General features: G+C 43.8%; 1 protein-coding gene across 1 annotated transcript; it reads right to left on the reverse strand.

The window, feature by feature from the left end:
- Positions 1 to 116: 116 nt before the first annotated feature.
- LOC140212832 (uncharacterized) lies at positions 117 to 20,566 on the reverse strand. The gene is made up of 11 exons (XM_072288396.1): positions 20,385 to 20,566; positions 18,470 to 18,527; positions 17,566 to 17,702; positions 11,769 to 11,881; positions 10,596 to 10,960; positions 6,438 to 6,632; positions 5,837 to 5,951; positions 3,240 to 3,351; positions 901 to 1,041; positions 528 to 532; positions 117 to 376 (listed from the first exon to the last, which is right to left on the reverse strand). Exons 1-11 carry the CDS (start codon positions 20,564 to 20,566, stop codon positions 192 to 194), a joined length of 1,608 nt encoding a protein of 535 aa, XP_072144497.1. The 3' UTR covers positions 117 to 191.
- Between the last annotated feature and the right edge of the window lie 1,555 nt (positions 20,567 to 22,121).

Below are 22,121 nucleotides of genomic sequence, written 5' to 3' on the forward strand. Positions count from 1 at the left end.
CTTTCTCGGTTCTTTGTTTCGGACAGGCTCCGCGAATCGGACTTGTTGCGGGATCACGTCGCGCTTCCCTGGAGCCCACTTAGGGTGCGAGAAGCACGTCGTCGGAAAGCGGGAAGTAGAAAGCGAGAAAGTTTAATAACAAGGAGGGGAAAAGAGATCAGGACGTGAGGCAGATTGCTCTAGCTGGCTACTCACCGTAAACGGCCAAAGTCACTCACCGTTAGATTAGGCTCGTAGACGAAGATCTTCTGTGTGTCCGAGGAGAACTTTACGGTCAGACCAAAATGCTTGATCCTTGCAATGAAAAGAACAAAGCAGTCGCTCCACGGTCGACAAGTGTGCCTTTTTTTTTTTATGTATACGAAATTTTGTTTTCCTTACTCGTCGCTCGTTAAGAACTTGGACTAGAAATTGAGAGAAAAGAAAAATCAGAACACATATTAGAAAAGTGCGAACGGGCTTATACATGACTTATATGTCTCACTTAGCTTGCCTTTTCTTCTTTAGTACTTAAGGCTAAGGCATACTGAAGCTATAACGCGCAACAAAAAGTAATGGAGTAAACAGTGCCAAGTACTTCTTTTAGTGGACGGTAGTTTTGGAACCAGACCAAGCATACGAGCATATATTAGACGCTTATTTCCGTTAACACTGCAATTGGAGAGTTATAATAATTTAGCGTTTCAGCATTACTGTGAGTTAACTACCTGTTTAGTTGCCAGTAAAGTGATAAGGTTCTGCATAATGATAAACTTACTTTCCGGTATTACGTCTTCTGTTAGTGGATATCACGTACTAACAATATCGATCTAATATCAAGATATATTTATGCGGAAAGTGGCGCTGTGCTTGTACTTGTTGCGTCTTTTGCCACATTTCGTCCATTTGCGCCAATTTCACGTAATTTGAATTCCGCTAACATGTTCAGACCTCATATTATTAATTTGCTTGAGCATGCTGGCTTTCGTACTTTGATGCACGCTGCTATAACGTACCGAAGCCACTCCCATTCCCGTGAGTCGAACGTCGTATGAAGTGTCCCTGTCGAAGAAAGCAAAAAAAAAGAAAAAAGAAGGGAAACACACATCTGAGAGAACAAAAACATTATCGGAAATAAAACCATGCAGATACAACGCACATTTTGGAATCTGTGTGAAGAGAAGCTTTACTAAAAAAACGTAATTAAAAGCTGTAAACCTGCTCATCTTCTGCAACGTATTTTGCAGTGCTCACAGCGATTGCGCGCACGTCCGCGACGCGAAACCCCGCATCACGCATGCGGCCAATTTGATCTACGCAACCGCTGTTGCACTGGGATCCGCCAACTCCAGTATCAGCTCAGATTACATTGCGCTCTCACCTAGACCGGCGTACTTTACTCGGCGAGCAGCCGACCAAGCAGACGCGCCAAACCCCGGGAAATAGGGCAGAGAAAGATTCACTTTGATAAAGGAATGGTGCGCTTGACAGGGTGCAGATGTTGCGCTGGAGATATTTCTCTATATTGTGTCCTCTCGTGCACGGTGACCGCCAAATGACTGTTAGAACGATATCAGAAGCTTTTGGTTCGGACAAGCGTCTGTTCACGTAACTTTGAATGAAATTTTTGAAATGAAAATAGGTTTGTGCCATGATGATTCCGGAACTGCTGACTCCCGAGAAAGGGTTGCGAGGAAAAGGATGTTGCACATTAATTGAAAAACTTCAAACGACAGCAGTCATATCAATTAGCCGTCATACATCAGTTAGCGCTTTTTTACAGGAGGCGAACCTGGAAACTCTAGAGGTAAGACGGTATCGAGAGAGGCTAAAAATTTTATATTTAATTCATCGGGAACATGTAAAGCTAGATAAAGAATTTTATATTACCCCTTGTAGCCGGCGCCCAACGCGTTCATCACATTCATTCAGGTTAGACGAGTATTCGCACCATACCACTTTATTTAAGCTGTCGTTTTTCCCCCCGAATCATCCATGACTGGAACGCCCTGCCTGAAAACGTTCTTCAAAGCTCAATTATCGTCCTTTGTGCACGCTCTCATTATCTATGACCCGAAACGTTTCCCACGATCTCTGTCCTATTCCATATACTATGTGATCATATCATGTTAAGGGCACCCTTATTTTTTTGTGTATAAGCCATTGTGTAAACATGTGCTGTATTGCAGAATTCTTTGATATCTTCCTTCCTTTTTTTCTTCCTTTTTATTGTTGTTTCTTCTTTTTTGCATTGCAACAAGATGACGCTTTGCTTGTTTCCACCTTTTATCTTTTGTTTTTCTTTCTTGTGTTTCACATGTTATTAGGTTGTTAAACCCTTTATGTATATCCCACTCCTGCCTAGGGCCTCTAAAACAGGCAGGCAGTACGAAATAAATAAAATAAAATAAAATAAAATATTGCGAAGGCTCGTCACCGGACACGAAACTTGGATTTACAAGTATGCAACCGAGCTGCAGTCACAGAGCAAGGAGATGAAAACGAAAGATGAGAGAAGGATAAAAAGAAAAGCGCGGAAGAACAAAGCAAAACTCATAGTCATGTTGATCGTGTTTCTTTGCTGCCGTGACACCATGAATTTGTGCCTGGAGGTCAAACTGCCAATGCAGCTTTCCAAGTGGAGTTCCTGAAGAGTTCGAGCTCGTGTGCGCCGCGTGCGACCAAATTTGTCGAAAGGAGGGCGCTAACGTTCTGCAGCGCAATAATGCCCTCGCCCACTCCTCTGCAGTGATAATAAGCGAGGCACGCAGTTCCACCACTCAGCTGGAACATCTCCCCACTCACCGGATTCAGTCACCCGCGACTCTCTTATATTCCCCAATTGCAAGGTGTTGCGCCGGGGGTGGTATTTCGGGAATGTGATGACACTTCGAAAGAAAACGACATCGCTGCTGAAGCGCTTCACAAGAGAGGACCTCCAAGGGTGATTCCAGCAATGAAAGATGAGGTGGGAACAAGTGTATCGTGTCTAATGGACAGTATTTTGAATTTGATCACATAGATGTTAAGGGCATCCGAAAGTTGGTGACATAATTATTTTTAACGTATTGCGCGGACATCACCATATCTCGTATAAGCGGACTCTTTATACGAGTGTTAGCCTGTTTGTGAGCTATTCGGTATGACAGCAGCAGCAGCAGCAGCAGCAGCATCAGCACCTAGCAGCCACGGTAAGCAAAGTGCGGGCATGTTTCCGTAGAAAGCTTCGCTTTAAAAATGTAGAAAGCAATAATACTCACATACACGGTGCCCGGCATTTCTTGTAGCACGGTTTGAAAGTGTTGTTTCTACTGAGAGTTGCCACACAAACCTCTGAAGCAGAAAAGAATGAAACTGATACATACATTATTCCTTCACGCCTCCCTCATTTTTTTTTCCGTTTCTGCCTTTTTTTTTAAGATTAAATAAGCACGGTAAGAATGCGTCAGGTTGGATTTTTTTTTTAATTACGGGCTTCAGTGAGGCGAAACTTAGAAAACATGTTGCCAAGAGCGCGCCACCAACATGTGACAGTACATGCTCATTCTGAATCCTTCACGGGGGAATTCTGAATAATCTTTTTATTGAGCAGTTGCGTTGATACAGCGGTGCTAATCGATCCAGTGACTCGCAACGGTAAGAAACTCATTAGGTGATGTCTTCACATACTTCATAGGCACAGGATGCCGGCTAGTTCAAGTGAATAAGGCATTTTCCCACGAGGCCATGACTTAAAGCGATTTTAAAGAGAAAAATTAGTTCACCTGTAGTAGTGAAGTACTGTTTTACAATACCAAGAAAGCCACTCTTACCCTAAGAGTAGGCTTGAAAAGTAAGAAAAGACGCAGTAAGAAATACGGCAGGTGAAGCGGGTGGTTCCCGCTACCGTGACATGTTAAACTTTGATAGCTTCTGCTCGCGCTTAATTTTTATCGATAAAGATGGACTACACCGTATTATAAACAAGCCAAAGGATGAACTTACTTAGCAAGTTTCGAGAATTGTTACTGCGCCCCCCTCCCTCCCGCCAAGTGCCCCCCCCAAAAAAGTACATTGAAATCCGTGACGTCACACTGACGTATCGGCGATGGGAATTCAGCGCGAAATTTAAAAGATGAAAATTTGGGCGTCCTTTTATTTTCATGTAATCAATCTGTTTTATCTAAATTATTTAAAAACAAAATATATTTTAAAGAGACATTTATTATTCTAACCTGATTTTGTGCTTCAAAATTATGAAGATGATGATTTATTGGCATCCCCTTTGAAACGGGGCGGGGACAAATCGTCACCGAGCCTGCTTGAGTTACTCAGGTATGTTATAAATAATTTTTCTTCTAGCATTATTGTATACACCTCTTTGACCTTCTCTATCTACCTTTTACCGCTGTCTAAGCCTGCAATGGATCCGGTCGTGTAAGTCTCCTCCTTGCTTTTTCTCCCCCAATACTCTAAACGTCTCTTGCTTATCTCGACTACTGACCGGTTGATACTTCCGTCTATTTTAAATCCAAGCGCTTCTTGATGTTGTACCTTACGTACTGTTCTCGCAGGGTGAATCCCTTCGCATTCCATTAGAATGTGCTGAGTGGGCTCCGGATTTTCGCTGCAGCATACACATGCCCCATCTAATTGCGAATATTTGCTTCGGTATGTTTATGTCCTTAGGCAACCAGCTCGAGCCTCAAAGAGCAAGGCACTTCCTTTCGTGTTCGTACAGATTTTCCCTTTAATTTCTTTTTTTCTCATTCTTGTAAATCTCCATGATCTTTTTCGTTTCAATTTTTTGCATCCAATTCGCTGTATCTGTTTCTCTAACTTTCTTTCTGATTACTCCTGGTTGTCTATCTACACTTTCGATTACCCTGTTCTTCGTTGCCACCTTTTTCGACCACTTCCTTCCTTCTGTGTCCGCGCTTTTTAGGTACAGATGCTTATGCACTTTAGCCGCCATTTTTTTTATCCATATTCCTGAGTCTTTCTTTAAAACTAGTTTTGCTCTACGCTTCGCTGACTTCAAATGAAGCACAACCCATGTCCCCTTGCACGACCTCCCTTGTGGTTTCGCCGTGGGCTCTCAAAGCCAACCGGCCACCTATCTTTGTTTAACTTCGAACCCCGACACTATATTCGATTTTGGGCACAGAATGTCATTTGCGAATGTCAGCACTGGCACCATGACTCCTTTCCAGATTCCACACACCACTTCATATTTATTGTGGCCCCAAAGGGCCCCATGTTTCATTATTGCTGCATTCCGCTTCCATTTTATTTTCAGATTATCTTGGTGGGTGCTTGAGTAAGTGTATACGCCGAAGTTTTTATATTGCTTGACTATGGGTATGACTCGCTGTTGAATCGACACCACGTAGTCACTCGTCTCTTCATCAAAGCTCATAATTTCCTATTTCTCTGTGCTAAACTTAAGCCCTAGATTTGTCACCGCGTTGCGACACACATTAGTCAGTGTCTGTAAATATATTGCATTGTCTGCTAGTAGCACTATGTCGTCCGCATACATCAGTGCGCGGACATTCTGTTGCACCATTTGTCCATTACACATGTATGATAAATCAAATCCTAACTGACTGTTTTCCAGCTGTCTTTCTACGACCTTAACATAAAGCGTGAACAACAATGGAGACAGAGGGCATCCTTGCTTCAATCCTTGGTGAAGTTCCACCACTTCATTACAATTTCGGCCTTCCCATACAATATTTACTGGGTAGTCTCTATATATCTCCCTCAGAAGCTGCACGAAATTGCCTTCTATGCCTTCGTGCTTGAGAATATTCTATAACAACTCCCTGTCTACGTTGTCGTAGGCTGCCTTAATACCTTAAAACTCGCTCCTTACCAGCGTCGCCTGGTGTACATGCCCTGGCTCCAACAGCACCAGCAAATGCAAGCGCAGGATCCACGCAGCCGCAGTGTGTTGTTTGGAGCATTATTTCACAGTCCTGAAGACACGTCTGGAAGCAATCGATAAACTCAGTTTAGACACATGGCATTGCAGCAAAGCCTTGTAGTAGAAGTTGAGCTCCTAGCTGATCACTTCTATAATGCGGTTTCTTGTCCTCACGATTCCATGTTTCCTGAAGGGTATAGAACAGCACCGACGAAATACGCAGCGAGAGAAGTCCGGAAGCAGACAAAAAAAAAAAGAAAAAAAAGAAAAGTAAGAAAATCTGGCTTGCAATTTGTGTGTGTGAAAGGGAGGGGAGGTGTGAGGTAGAATTATGAAAAAACGCAATTTAATTGAATTCAAGCCGAGTTCAATTCCAGAAACCTTTCTAGAAATTAATACAGGCTAAAAGCTACTTCATCACCTTTGCTAGGCCCATAAACCCCATAAGGCAGTGACGAAACGACATGGAAGAACGTAGACGAAATAACAGAAGCAAAGCATGCTTAATATAAGGTCTGTGTTCTATGCATAAATGGTAAAAAAATTATACTTCAAAAGCGTTTTCACTGTCTGCATACGCATCGTCTCTGAGGAAAAAAAAAAACAAGGCATTGTGTGCTTTGCATTTATGATGTTTCATACTCACGTCTTGATTCAAGTATCCACCGAAGGCTCTGTGCTTGCCGAACCTTGTGTAGTCGGCGCACTTGGACGCATAAGGTGGTGGCAAGCGTTTGAATGTTTGCTGTTTGCGAGTAGAAGACTATCAATGTATTGAACGGCATCTAGTATACACGGAGGAGGTACATTAGCAGTTTATGTGTAAGGAGTGTAAACAAATGGCAGAGCAGCAAAAATACTTTTTTTTCTCTCAAGCTTAAGCTTAATGTTCGACTCGTTCAAGTGTCCATTGTACAGTCATCACTCGTCAGGGCCGGTAATGAAGCTTAAGAGAAAGCTTTAGCTCAGAAACCGCTATTTAAACACATGGAAGCGGAGAAATTGTTTTTCTCGGCAACAACTGCACCGACTTCGATGAAATTACATTTAAAAGAAAAAGTTGAAATCTATATATAGTAGTTGCAGTATTCAAATTTTTTAGGCCTTAATTTTTTTAAAGCGAAGCTTTCTTTGCCTTTCTCTTCGACTTTCCCACTGCTGCTGCTGCTGTGGCTGCTGACCGGCACAGTGCGTCGGGGGTGGTTCAGAGCGTGTATATACATTGAAGGAGCGTGGCAGAGAAGAAAAGAGACACGAAAAACTCGTTTGGACTGCAGATGGATGGATGGATGGATGGATGGATGGATGGATGGATGGATGGATGGATGGATGGATGGATGGATGGATAGGTGGGTGGGTGGGTGGGTGGGTGGGTGGGTGGATGGATGGATGGATGAATGGATGGATGGAGCGTCCTCTTTGGAATGGGGTGGTGGGTTTGTTATACAGCCTAATGTCCTACTTAGGTTTAAAAAGAAAAAAAGAAAACACGATGAATTCCCATAAACGAATTTTCTGACCCCCTATTGTGAACTTTGTTTTTGTACGTCTCCGTTTTTTGTCGTTTCCCGACTTTTCTTCCACCAATCTTCCGATCCCCTCTTATTAATCTCTATTGCGAACATGTTTACTTTACCCCTGCTCTCGCTGAACCCAAAGGCTTCAAGGAGGCCTGTGGTTCCTAAATCGACCGCTGGGCAGATATCTTCACATTCTAATAAAACATGCACCATCGTTTCCCTAACTTTACCGCAGCGAACACATGCTTCTTCTTTCTTTTTATATCTCGTTTTATAGGTACGTGTTCTAAGGCATCCTGATCTCGCTCCGAAAAGTAATGCGCTTCCCTTTGAGTTATCATAAATTGTTTCTTTCCTGATTTCGTTTTCTCCTCTTAAATAGTTACTCATGGCAGGTTTCTTTTTCATTGCCGCCACCCATGAGATTATTTCAGCCTCTCTGAGTTTCCGCTTGACGTTCTTTGTTACTGTGTTGCTCACCCTACAGGCTACATACTTGCTGGTAAGCTTCCTTTCCTAGTTCTTTTCCTCCACTGTGAATCGATGTCTTTCCTGTACAAATACCTCAACACTCTCCCAGCCCATTTACTTCCTTCCATATCCCTTAGTCGTTCTTCATAATCAGTTTTACATTGGGCTTCCCTCACTTCTAAACTTGCCCAGTCCATATCACCCTGCACAGCTTCATTTGTAGTCTACCGAGCGCCCAATGCGAGGCTTCACACTGACTTTTGGTTGCCATCGAGTCCTGATTGTACCTCTTATTTCAAGCAAATAACCGCATTTCGAAAAGTAAGTCCTGGAACCATTATACCTTTCCACATATACCGGAGCAGCTCGTACGTATTGTAACCCCATAGCGCTCTGTGTTTCATTACGGCTGCATTTCTCTTCCCCTTTACTGTTCTTTTTTCCTGTGTTTCCATATATCTATTGCCTCCTTTTATCCATATACTACGGTATTTATATTCTTTTACCCGAGGCATTTCCTGTCCCTGTATGGCGACTGCCTGTTAACCGCGTCGAATGCGCACAACGCCCTCTGGAGCTCCGGATCGTCGCCATATTAGCCTCTTGACAACTGTAATTATCCGTGACCCCCCGCAAGCGCTTACCTTTCTACCACCGTGCAAGATAGATAGAATGGAAGAGAGGAGGGGGAGAGGAGGCAGAGAATGAGTAGAACCAACGCAGTCGCGAAACGAGTGATAAACATCAAGACGGCAAGTTGGGCCAGTTGGTTACGAAAGGAAGGTATCAAACGCCTGTCCTTGCCGCTCTTCACTCGCAGTTCCTATACAAATACAAGGAGGGGGGGGGGATATGTAGAAGGCTACGTGAGAAGGCAAGTAAACTCTAGATAAATTTAAGTTCAAGGTGTGGTACGGTGCGTTTCCGCTATATTTCTGAAAAATAAAACAATGCAAATATGTCTAGCGGTCAACTTACGCAAGGCGTACAGAAGCAGAGCCGCATTAACTAACGCGCAACCGCAGGGTATAGGTGACACAGCGGAAGCGGTCACACGTCAAATCAACAATTCTGTGCCCGCCGCGATAGCCTTGCTGCTATGGCATTGCTCGAGGTCGCGTATTTGACCGAGAGAGCCGCATTTCGACGGGGGCGAAATAAAAAACGCTCGCGCACTTTGATATAGGGACACGTTAAAGAACACCACGGTGGTGCCAAATTAATCCGGAGTGCGCCACTATGGCCTGCCTCATAATCCGATTGTTGTTTTGGCACGTACAGCCCCATAATGCAATTAAAGTTTAATGCTTTCGCCATGATGCCATGTACCATGTGAGGCAATGACAATACTCAACCCTCTCAGAGGTTATGAATATGGCGCACAACAACGCCTCAAGCAAACACATCTCCCTTTGTGTTTTGTGTACTATACGCAGACAAACAGCAGTGGTGCAAGCAAGGTAACGTTTAACATGAACTCACCACTCTTGTGTTGGACAAACTTTGAAGAAATTAAACATTCGCCGTCAACATCACAACTAATTATCGTCAATCAAAGCAAACAGCACAGAAAGCTTCGCTTACATCGATTCCCACAGTGCGTGGGATCTGCATTTTTTTTTTTTTTTTTGACAAAGGTAGTTGAAAATTGCGAAAGAAACTTAAGTGCCAAGTTTTTAACTCTGTAGTTTAGGTAAACACAAAGATGTTGCAATTCTGTAAACTAAACCTATTAGGACATCTAAAGCGGGGAAAGAATTAATGCATTATACAACACTCTCCAATATACCACTAATTTTCTAGTGGGACTTATGCAACAACTGCAACAACGCAACCATGTCACATATCCTGTAAATTAAGATAACAAATTTTTCTTCTTGAGATGCTTTAACAGATACAGTTTTTAGAACTGGCATATCTGTTTCGGTGCAATTGTGGATTTGTAAACATTGTGCTTCAATTTTTTTTTTATGTTAACAACACACGGAAGTTTTTTTTTTCTTTTAATTCCAGGCCTTGAATGAGAATTATGCATTCTAGACTCAGTAGAATTTCTTTCAAATGTGACGAATTTCATTCTAATGGGTCCATGGAGACTGTCTCATAAACGCATTTCCACATCTTAGATGTAATTGAATAGGAAATCGTAGTTGGCCCTGATATTATGCTTCATCTGAGGTATCGTAAATTACCTTCATATTATAACAGTTGCACATTTGCACACACGCGTCTACACCAAATACACGCTTGACTGAAAACTGTGCCCATTATTATTATTATAACGGAGTACTCTGCGTGAATAGAACCGACCGTCTATATGTTGTTAGCACTTGTGCTGGGAAGTCGCCAGAATGTTTTCTATTGTATACGCAAATAGTTTATTGACTAGAACTAATCAAGAAAGTTTCAATACTTCTCAAAAGTTCCTTAAGCTGTTTGTCTGAGAATGCTACGTTCGTCTAGAATGTTTTTGCATAGAGGTGGCCACTAAGGAATCAAAGGGACCTTTTCACATGTGTGATCCTCATATTTTTTTCTTGATTCCCTTCTTAAGCCTAAAACTAATGTGTCTTACATCGAGAAATAAACACATTGCTAACCCTTTCTTTCTTCTGTTACCTCGGGTGCTGCATATGTTCGACTTGACCGCTTTGTACTGATAGCGATTTTTCACGTACATGTACCATTATTCACTATAACGAGAGAATTGCACGTACCTGCGTCACAGAGAGCGCGTATTCAACACCGGTTTCTCCCACGATAGCAGACAGTTTGTCTGGGAGGCACGTCTCAGGTCTATGTACAATCACCGGAAATTTATTCGTGTCTTCGATGGCCCCCGAAGCTCTCGTGGTCCAGTATACATTCATTTGGAGCTCTGAAGGAAATGCATCGCGCGCAGCACGGCAGAATGAATGAATGAATGAATGAATGAATGAATGAATGAATGAATGAATGAATGAATGAATGAATGAATGAATGAATGAATGAATGAATGAATAACTGTCGTAGCTAAACAGCGGAATCAGCGCGTCATGGTCACATCGAGCGTCATCAACACAACTGGGAAATCGCAGCATATCTGTTTTATGCTAATATAAGGCAGGCACGCGAATATGGACACAAGAAACGAACAGGACAACAAAAGCCTGTCTTTGGGCTGTCCTGTTGGTTTAGGACAGGACAAGCCAAGCATTGCTTATATTTTTTTTTTGTCCTGTTCGTTTCTTCTTGTGTACGTGTTTCCACGCTTGCCATTCAGTAGCGTGAACGCCTACCAAACTGCTGAAGTTGCAGCTGTTCTAAATCTGTTCTATTTTGTCTTGCTTTCCTATGCTATGCTTTACTGTGCTTTGTTCTATACGGCTCTATTCTGTTCCGTCAACTCAGGACACGTTCCTGTCACGCCCCGTTCTCTTTGATGCTATTTTGTTACGAAGTAATTCCGAGCGGCTGACATTTTGCGTATGTCGACTGCTTCATTCCTAGATATTTGACAAATAATAAGACACGAAAAGAGCAGAAAGGAGAGGGAAATGTGCAAAATAAAAACGGAACAAAACGGCATGACAGACACAATGCGAAGACACTGTCACATAAATCTCAATAGACGTTGAAGAACGCTCTAACGCATGCAGTTAACAGAAAAGAAAATCTTGATGCTTCACTTTAGGGCCTCGAGCTTTCTCAGTTTCTGTACAGAAACCATCTGAAAGCCAGCAAAAGAGAGCAAAAAAAAGCAGCTGCTCCCGCGGGGGTTAGAAACGAAGTTCATTCAAATCAGTCCGCTGATTGCCTAATGGGGGAATTTTGCTTTTTACGCCGCGCATTTGGCATGACAAAGAGATAAGAGATATGGGTTGTGCAATCATGGTACATCCTTTACTCACCCCATGTCCAAGGCGCTTTGCACTGGAGAAATGTGCTCTCCGACTCCGCGTACTCTATAAGGTCCAGCGTGTAGCACATGTGGTTCGGGTGGCGGAAGTACGTGCGCACTATGCTGCACACGCAGAGTCATCCAGACAAGACAATCGTACGCAGAAATATAGAGTTCAACTGTACAACAGTGGTGCAACGAGGGACGTCTCCAGAGTCGACGTTTCGACCAGGAAACTTGTCTTCGTCGTTTCTTGCCCTGACGAAGACAATATTCCTGATCGAAACGTTGACTCCGGAGAGATCCCACGTTCCACCACTGTTGATTCACAAACTTGCGCTAAAGATATCCATTTCCGAATTTTGGGAGCCAAAATTGCTTTATGATTATTATTATTATTATTATTATTATTATTATTATTATTATTATTATTATTATTATTATTATTATTATTATTATTATTTGCTGCCAGCATCAACATCCCGCATGCGACAATTCACTTTTCTTGTCTTTTTCTTTTTCATTTCTGGCAATCGCAATTACTGGCTTTAAATAGTAGGGGTGTGCAAACACCCGATATCTTAAAAAAACGAATCGAATATACTTCGTTATCCAGCTCTAAAATTCGTGATCCGAAGTTTCAGTTTCAGTTAATTGCATATAATAAGGTTACAAATGTGTATTATACGCTCATACGGAGGGTATATTGACTAGAAAACCTAAATACACCGCAGTTATTCGTAGCTAAAAAAACAGCGTATTACCAGTGTCGTTAACACGATAAAACTGAAGATGTTTTAATAACATAAAACAATTACAGTCAAAAACGGTGACTGATTACATGGAGTGCAGAAATTTGCGGCTAGCGTCACCGAATCCTGACCGAGAGCTTACCACTGTCGTTTAAAAGTTATAATCGTTGTATTCTACCTGTGCTAGCGTATGGGGCAGAAACTTGGAGGTTAACAACGAAGTTCGAGAACAAGTTAAGGATCGCGCAAAGAGTGACGGAAAGAAGAATGTTAGGCGTAACGTTGAATGACAGGGACAGAGCGGTGTGGATCAGAGAACGAACGGCGATAGCCGATGGAGTGGGGCAGGCAATGTAATGCGTAGGGTGGATAACCGGTGGACGAATGGAGTTACAGAATTGGTGCCAAGAGAAAGGAAGCGCAGTCGAGGACGGCAGAAAACTAGGTAGGGTGATGAAATTAGAAAATTTGCTGGCGCAAGTTGGAATCAGTTGGCGCAAGACAGCGGGAATTGGAGGTCGTAAGGAGAGGCCTTCGTCCTGCAGTAGACATAAAAATAGAACGGTGGTGGGGTTGGGGATGATGATGATGCTTGCGATGATGATGATGGTGTCTGCAATCTGTAGAAGTCATCATTATCATCAGCCTGGCTGCGCCCACTGCAGGGAAAAGGTCTCTCCCATACTTCTCCAACTACCCCGGTCACGTGCTAATTGTGGCCATGTTGTCCCTGCAAATTTCTTAATCTCATCCGTAAACCTAACTTACTGCTGCCCCCTGCTACGCTTCCCTTCCCTTGGAATCCAGTCCGTAACCCTTAATGACCATCGGTTATCTTCGCTCCTCATTACATGCCCTGCCCATGCTCCATTTCTTTTTCTTGATTTCAACTAAGGTGTTATTAACTCACGCTTGTTCCCTCACCCAATCTGCTCTCTTCTTATCCCCTTAACGTTACACCCATCATGCTTCTTTCCATAGCTCGTTGCGTCGTCCTCAATTTAAGTAGAGCCCTTTTCGTAAGACTTCAGGTTTCTGCCCCGTAGGTGAGTACTGGTAAGACAAAGCTGTTATACACTTTTCTCTTTAGTGATAATGGGAACCTGCTGTTCATGATCTGAGAATGCCTGCCAAACGCACTCCAGCCCATTCTTATTCTTCTGATTATTTCAGTCTCATGATCCGGATCCACGGTCACCACCTGCCCTAAATCGATGTTTTCATTTACCACTTCCAGTGCCTCGATACCTATTGTAAACTGCTGTTCTCTTCCGAGACTGTTATACATTATTTTAGTTTTCTGCAGATTAATTTTTAGACCCACCCTTCTGCTTTGCCTGTCCAGGTCAGTGAGCATGCATTGCAATTGGTCCCCTGAGTTACTAAGCAAGGCAATATCATCAGCAAGTCGCAAGTTACTAAGGTATTCTCCATTAACTCTTATCTCCAATTTTTCCCAATCCAGGTCTCTATATACCTCCTGTAAGCACGCTGTGAATAGCATTGGAGAGATCGTATCTCCCTGCCTGGCACCCTTCTTTATTGGGATTTTTTTGTTGCGTTCTTTATGGAGGACTGCGGTGGCTGTGGAGCCGCTATAGATATCTTTCAATATTTTTACATACGGCTCGTGTACACCCTCATTCTGTAATGCCTGCTTGACTTCTGACGTTTCGACTGAATCAAACGCTTTCTCGTAATCAATGAAAGCTATATATAAGGGTTGGTTATATTCAGTACATTTCTCTATCACCTGATTGATAGTGTGAATATGGTCTATTGTTGAGTAGCCTTTACGGAATCCTGCCTGGTCTTTTGCTTGACAGAAGTCTAAGGTGTTCCTGATTCTATTTGCGATTACCTTAGTAAATAGCTTGTAGGCAACTGACAGTAAGCTGATCGGTCTATAATTTTTCAAGTCTTTGGCGTCCACTTTCTTATGGATTAAGATTATGTTGGCGTTCTTCCAAGATTCCGGTACGCTCGAGGTCATGAGGCATTGCGTATACAAGGTCAGGTGGTACCTTAAGATGAGATGGCAACCAATTCAACGGCAACGTGGCTGAAAAAGTGGTAGTAAATTTTTAATAATTACTTCTATATTCTGGTAATAATTGGCCTTTATTAGATGCGAATACAGTGCACATGGAGTGAAAGAACTGGCTGTTAGGAATTACAGGAAACAGGAGCCCCCTTTCCGTTATCGAATATTCAGTTCTGTTCGATTAGAAGTCATAGTGTGAGCAACACTTATTGGAGCCTTCGACCGTGAAGTGGAGACCCTCCAACACTCTCTCCTTCGGTGCAGCGCTCTTGAGGCACCGCGAGAGGAACTCGTGAGCTGCTACTACGAGGCACATGGACTACCGGCCGACAACGCCGAGGCGCTCTTATGGCCAAGCGGCAACTCTCCGGTGCGAGAGGCAGCCCACAACTGTGTGACTTCCTCGAGCAGTCAGGCGTCACCGCCCGACTGCTCTATGTGTGACGTAACAGTGGTGCCGATGTGCAGGGCCGGTTGACAAACTCTCTTGAGGAAGTCACTCCACAAGCGAAATATCGGCAACTTTGACCTATTCGCTCTGTTGTATGCATGTAAATAGTTCTCTCCTTTATTTCCTCCTCTCTGTTATTCTCTCTCCCTCGGCTTTCACTCTCCCTACTCCCCTCTCGGTTCACGTTTCAGCACGCTACGCTATACAGTTACAGTGCGATGAGCAGTAATTTCCTTCCCTTTCCTTCTTTGACTTGTTTATTTATACTTATTCATTTATCTATTTATCCATTAAATAAACAACCAATTACTGTACTACTACTACTACCACGATGAAAGATAGATGCAAGTGGTGACTGTTCCGAACTATTCTGAGGCTACAGAATAGGCTACAGTTGCTGGGAAGGCACATGGAGTAGCCTCACTCCTAATGACTCAGTGCATAATATTATGATCGTTTTCTCGACTTAGGAAAATCAATTTATCATTTAGATGAGTTCATAATGTTTGCATGCTATTAAAATGATGTGCGGTGCTGTAGTATTAGCCACTGCTCCTTCAACGACCACGGTCCTCTACATACATTTGGTGACGTGCTGTTCCTGTTTCATTGCTGTCAATGTGGTCGTACTCCAGATACGATCCCCTTTCAATTGTTTTTCATTTACAAAAACATGCATACGATTAAGCTCGCATATAGTGGAACACTTGAATGAATGAAGGATAGAATGAATGAATGAATGAATGAATGAATGAATGAATGAATGAATGAATGAATGAATGAATGAATGAATGAATCAATGAAAAACTATTTATCCCTCATTAAAGGGAAGGGGGCAACGGAATAGAGGGTGGGGGGAGGAAGTACTTGAAGTAGGCCTCCTCTATCCTCTCAGCCCACTTCAGGATGGCCTCCTGAAGCTGATGGCTCCTGAAGCTTCGAGCTGCGCAAGGCAGCCTCCTACTGCTCCTCACTAGATATTAATTGCTTGAGGAAAGGGGAAGGGGTTGCCCTAAGGGAAGGGGGTGCTTAGGGCACCCCTACATGATGTGGTTTAAGTCTGCTTTGGGAGAGACGCAGAATTTACAAGAGGGAGAAAGGTAAAAGGAGGGATGAATGCAGTGGAGGAGGTAAGGTGAGGGAAAGGTACGAGTCTGCAGCTGTCGCCACAGAACTTCACATCTGCGCGGGGATTTGCCCATGAGTGGCGGAAAGGTTATACGGTCTGATCAGTAGTGTGTGCAGATGTTGTGGTAGGTAATAAGCCGATCCAGCGCTGTAAACGGCGCCTCCTCCGTGGCGAGGTCCGACACATCTGATGCCTGAGCCCGGACTGTAAATCCTCGGGCACTGGCATGCGCCGCCTCATTTCCGGCAAGGCCCACATGCGCGGGAGTCCAGATTAATGCCACAGTTTGATGGAAAAGATGGGCCAAGAGGAGGAAAAGAGCTGGCTTAGAGACCCTGCCCTCTCCGAAGTTATGTATGGCTGCTTTGGAGTCGCTAACGATAACTGATGAATTTGGGATTGTGTGGGCCAGGGCTATGGCCGCCTCCTCCGCCTCCTCCGAGGAAGAGCCAGGAATGGAGGCGGCCGCAGCGATCTGGCCGTGAGAGTTAATGACTGATATTGCATAATGATTTCTGTTCCCATATTCGGCGGCATCAACATAGAGCACGTCTTTTGAGGTGGAGAATTGTTTTGGGAGAGCCTTTGCTCGCGCCTCCTGCGCTGTTTGTGGTGCACAGGGTGCATGTTTTTAGGAAGTGAGGGGATGCAGAAGTTCTGGTGTATGTGATGTGGAATGGTGCATTTAGTCTTGATGATGGGTGCAGGACTGATAGAAAGAGTTTCTAGAATGTGTCTACCTGTTGCTGTGTTAGAAAGTCTGCTATATTGGAATGTGAGGTGGGCTTCTGTGAGTTCAGTAACTGTGTTGAAGGTGCCAGTAAGCATTAGCCTTTCAGTGGAGGTACGTATGGGGACCCCACATTGAAGCATTTGCAATGTTCTAATATAGACATGAGAAAAATCTTGAAATAGCGTGGAACGGGACGGCACAACAGAAAGGAAGACGAACACAGGCGCCTGTGTTCGCCTTCCTTTCTGTTGTGCCTTCCCGTTGCGCGATATTTCAAGATGGTTCTCATGTCAAAATATCAACTAGCCCAACATTCAACTTCTTTAACATAGAGTTCGGGCAATAACAAACCAGATTTTTAGGAGTTTCTAAGTTCCCCACTACGGCGTGTCTCATTATCACTACGTAATTTTGGCATGTAAAACCCCAGAATCAAAATTAATTAGGACTTCCGAAAGGTGCGACACCTTCCTTATACCCTACGGACATTCTGGCTTGGTTTAGACAGACTATATAACTAACCCATGAACTGAAGGCAGCCAGTAACACTCAGCGTTCTGGTGTCTCAATTCCAAGGACTGTTCTAAACTGAAAAAATCCAATGCTGCTGCTTGTATTCCAGTGCTCTAACGAGAAGCTGCGTATTCAGCATGTATGTCGTGCTCAATGCAACACGAGCAGAGAGGCATCTAACGTACTTCTCTTTGCACCGAATGGCCGAGCAGGTTGGGTCACTGGAGCGCAAGTAACACTCGAACATGTCACCCGCGGACATGGACACCTTGGCCTGTGCCTCCAGGTCTTGTACCAGCACCGACAGTTGGCCGGGACGAGGCTTGCGATCATGTCATGAGAGGCAAAACAAACGCGTTACAAGACACACAGGGTGTTTCAGCCGAGAACGCCCACGTGCGGTACTAATTACTCGACTAAATATACTTCATGAATACCCAAGAAGTCAGTAAAAGCTCAGCCCACAAAACCGCATTGCATCTGCCCTCTGTGCTTCTGCGCTCCAAGACATATAGTTCCCGAGACACTGATGTTGGAAAAAGTTCGTCTCCGACGTGATGCCATGAAAATAAACAAACGTAATTGGCTGGCGCACCTAGGCAACGTCTTTTTGAGTTAGCGGTGTATTTTCTACTGAATTCTTAGGCTCTCACCAACTATAGTAAATTATACGAGCCAGTTAGTTAATTCGACTCATCTAGGCACACCACTGACTGGACGCTTTCACGACTGCCGCTCGACTCCCGAAGTTTTTAGCCTCGCGAGCAGTCTCGCGATTATCTTAAAAAGACCTTTTAAAAAAATAACTTGCGGAATAGCAGATAGGTGACTTGAACCAAAACCGCAGGCCTAGATAATGACAAGAAACAAACAAGGCCAAAAAGATACTGCCAAGACAAACAAGATTAGCGGCGTTCACGAACGCAGTGAGCGCCACGACACAGCCCAGCAGTTGTAGTCGCGCGCGCACAGACTTGAACGTTATTCAAGAGGTCTGTGCATAGAAAATATTTGAGCTTCACGCGGTTTGGAAAGAAACCGCGCTACTCATCTGAAATCATGAACAGAAAATTTTTTCTGCATGCCTACCTCATTGTTATCGTCACAGTTGCTTTTCAACAGGGTGCAGAAGGCCGACTTGTTAATCCTAAAGGAAAGTAACACATTTTTAGCAGTCTGAGCCATCAATGCCTGATATTAATGGGTATAGGGTAAATTAAAACGCAGAAAGCTATAGTGAAATGATGGTTGCCTTCGCGAGGGAACTAGAGTGCGTGATTGATCGTAGCCGCTTGAAACAACGACACGGCAACAGAATCATGAGGACAAAATTTGCACACTCGTAAATATTGATTCGGTGACATGTGGCAAAGTCACATGTCATGAACGGCAGCTAGCGATGACATTAGTAGAAAAGGTACATAATGAATGCAATGTGCCAACATTAAGTTATCGGGCCGAACCTTCAAGGATCACAAGCAAACTTCAAAGCAAGCTAAGTTCAAGGCTAAGGGCAATGTACCGTAAAAAAAGTTGACAGTCACTTTAGCATACGCTAAAAAAGATGAAGTCAGAAGCCTGCGCGCTCACGAGACATTCAATAAATTACTCGACATTCTCACTCGAATGCGTTGTTGCTTCCTATGACTTTTTTGCTCCCACCAAAGGTCGTGGGTTCGAGTGCCTTAATTAGCTATATCTTAATTAACCGGGCTTTAGTTAAATTCGCCTTCATTAACACCAAACATCGTAGGTTCGACTCCTACCAATGGACGTGGCACAATGGTGGCACCATCAATTTTGGTACCTTTGAATCTTGGTCCAACCAAAGGTCGAGGTTACTACTCCCACCTAATTCGGTGGGTTCGAATGCCTATGAATTTTGGAGCCATAACGTCGGACGCTGTAACCCAGGACATCGGATTTTTCGTCCTATGAGCCGTCTAATCCCTTCGCCTTAATAACAGGCCCGGCGTTATCATATATGAAGGCGGCAGTATGGATTAGGGATAAAACTTGGGCATGTTAGTTTTATTTGATATTAAGAGACAGAAAGGGGATGAGAAATCGTGCGTGTGATGTCTGAAACTGATAGCCAGTGGATATTAGTGAAACGGAAAGGCTACCAAAGGAAGCTGAAAGCAGCCGACGGCAACAAAAGATTACATGAAGTTCTTAGACAAGGAAATCGGCAGGCACACGATGCCATCGGCCGACACCCGCCGCAGTGGATTAGCGCTTATGGTGTTGTGCTGCTAAACATGAGGTCGCGCGATCAAATCACGGCCGCGACGGTCGCATTTCGATGGGGGCGAAATGCAAAAACGCCCGTGTCCCGTGCATTGTGGGCATGTTAAGGATCCCCTGGCGGTCAAAATTAATCCTCCACTATGGCGCGCCTCATAATCAAATCGTGGTTCAGGCACGTGAAACGCCTCCATTCAATACAGTTGGCCCATACAGAATAAGTATCAAGATATCGCTTGGAGAGGCATTCGTCCTGCAGAGGACTTAAATGTGACAATAATGAAGATCGTGAGAGAGAAACCATTTCTAGTAAAAACCCAGCACTTGGTAACCGGCAGCCCCCTTTCGACAGTATACCTATATTCAAATGATTCATATACCCTGTGACAGCTCAGAATTTTGAACCAAAAGGCGTTCAACTACAAGTCTCTCATTACTTTATCGACATCTTGTTTATGTGTGGTTAACAACAAAAGCTAAATTACACATCAGTTTCCAGCGCAATCGCCGAGGTCTATTATATAATGATCTTTCTTTCTTTCTTTCTTTATTCATTTATTCAAGACATTCCTTACAGAAATGCCTTGGGGGACGCGACAAAAGGCACTGAACGTGCCTGACTGGGCCTCGCCACCCTTGGCAGCAGCAGTCACACATGAACATAGATTAATTACAAAAAGTATTGTAACGTTGTAAGTTGTAAAGTATTGTAACAGTTAACGACAACGAAAAGGCAAGGCTACGTAGGTGGACTTGCCAGTTTTCCGTGCAGACAGTGAGGGCTGGGAACATGATACCCTTCTGGAGTTCTTCGACAACTGTGACAGAGAATGGGTACTGGAAATACATCTTGAGGATTATGGCCGTCTGCCAAATGAAACCCGTGAGTGAAAGGAGCCATATTGCAGTGCGCACCACACCACGTTCTGTTACGTGCATCTGCGAAAGGAAGATTAAGCAAGATCTCGAAAGCACGCCATGCCACTTAAAAGCAACACAAATATTAAGAGCACTGATAATTCAAATTAGGACCAATTCTGAAGCTACATCCTCTTACACGTCCCTTTTTGTCGTCGTTACAACATTGTAAAGTCAAAACATGCGTTGCCATTAAAGCAAAAGCTATAACATGATTTCACTTGTTCAGGAAAACAAATACCGGCAGCCAGCAGTCCTCCAGATACGGTCTAAACTCTCGGACTTTGTTACGTGACTGCATTTGCGCCAGCCTTTACGCCAACCGATACACCGTTGAAAAGGACTACGTGACAGCGGAGAAACCGCAAGACTGCGCAAGTGTTGACCGCAAGCCCGCAGCTGAAGATAGCGGGAATAAACGAGTATATCTTCGCTGCGCCTTTCTTCAACATTCGGTGCCTAACTTTAGATCGCACGAGAGAAAATCGAAAAGTGGCGCTGTCTTTGCAAAGTGTATCGTTCGTAATGCGTATTGTCATATAAGCTATAGCCTGCAGAAATATAGTTTTTCTCAGAATGGCATTTGCAACACTACCGAGAGCGTTTAGAAAAAGAGCCTTCTGTATTTAAAAAAAGAAACATGTGACCTTCACTGCCCCCGGTTTGTCCGCCCTGCAGGCAGGCTATTTTGCATTCATTGATAACACACTGATGTGTGAGAAACATCTTACTAGGCAGTACCCTAAATTAGATGGGCAAATAGTTAACATGACCTAAAGAATGTGAGAAGAGTTGGTGGAGCACGCCCGCGTCATTGCATAGGATCCTTTGTCAAAGCTGCCCAACTTCAGCCTACCCTTTCCACTCTACATCTTGCAAGTTCCTAAGCGATGACCACGTGCAGTAATTTTTGCTACAGTGCTCTTCAAGCCGTCTCTCAGAAAACTTTCACAACACTCCTTGGTTTTCAAACGGCTCTCTGCAAGCATAAGTGTTCCCTCTCCTTTAAACTGCAAAGCCTACAATGGGCAGTAATTCCGGATTCACACGTGACACTTACCATTGTTTGTACAGCACGAAAGGAGTTGAAACCCCAGGCGCTATTGATGCAACATGCAAGACAGTATTGAAGAACAGAGTAATTAACCTTCACATAGGGTATAGCACGACGATGCCAGTCATCAAGCTCATTTGATTACTGTTACTAGCAAAGGACATGTTTCAAAACACTCTTTCGTAGGACTACACATACTAGTAGAAAGAGCCAATCAGCAAGGACAATTGAAAGTCTGCATTTCAAAGGACTCAACGAAAGGCTACAGTCGGGAACATTCTGTCATACTAAAACCCGGAGGAAGGTGCATATGACAATCCAAATCACTAGCGTAAAAAAAATTAAATGCAGGCTATCGTGCTGCCTTAAAATATTTGCTACAAGCAGCGACGCAGCACCAGCGTTAGTGATCAAATTTAAGCAGAACCTTCGCTTACTCACCACTATGCGGTGACGGTTCCAAGACTAGACTTTCGAGCAACGCTATAACAGCTTAACTGACCGGCTTCGTTCGGTCCTTTG

This window comes from Dermacentor andersoni, chromosome 5 (genome assembly GCF_023375885.2).
Source record: "Dermacentor andersoni chromosome 5, qqDerAnde1_hic_scaffold, whole genome shotgun sequence".
In the NCBI taxonomy this organism is placed as follows: domain Eukaryota; kingdom Metazoa; phylum Arthropoda; class Arachnida; order Ixodida; family Ixodidae; genus Dermacentor; species Dermacentor andersoni.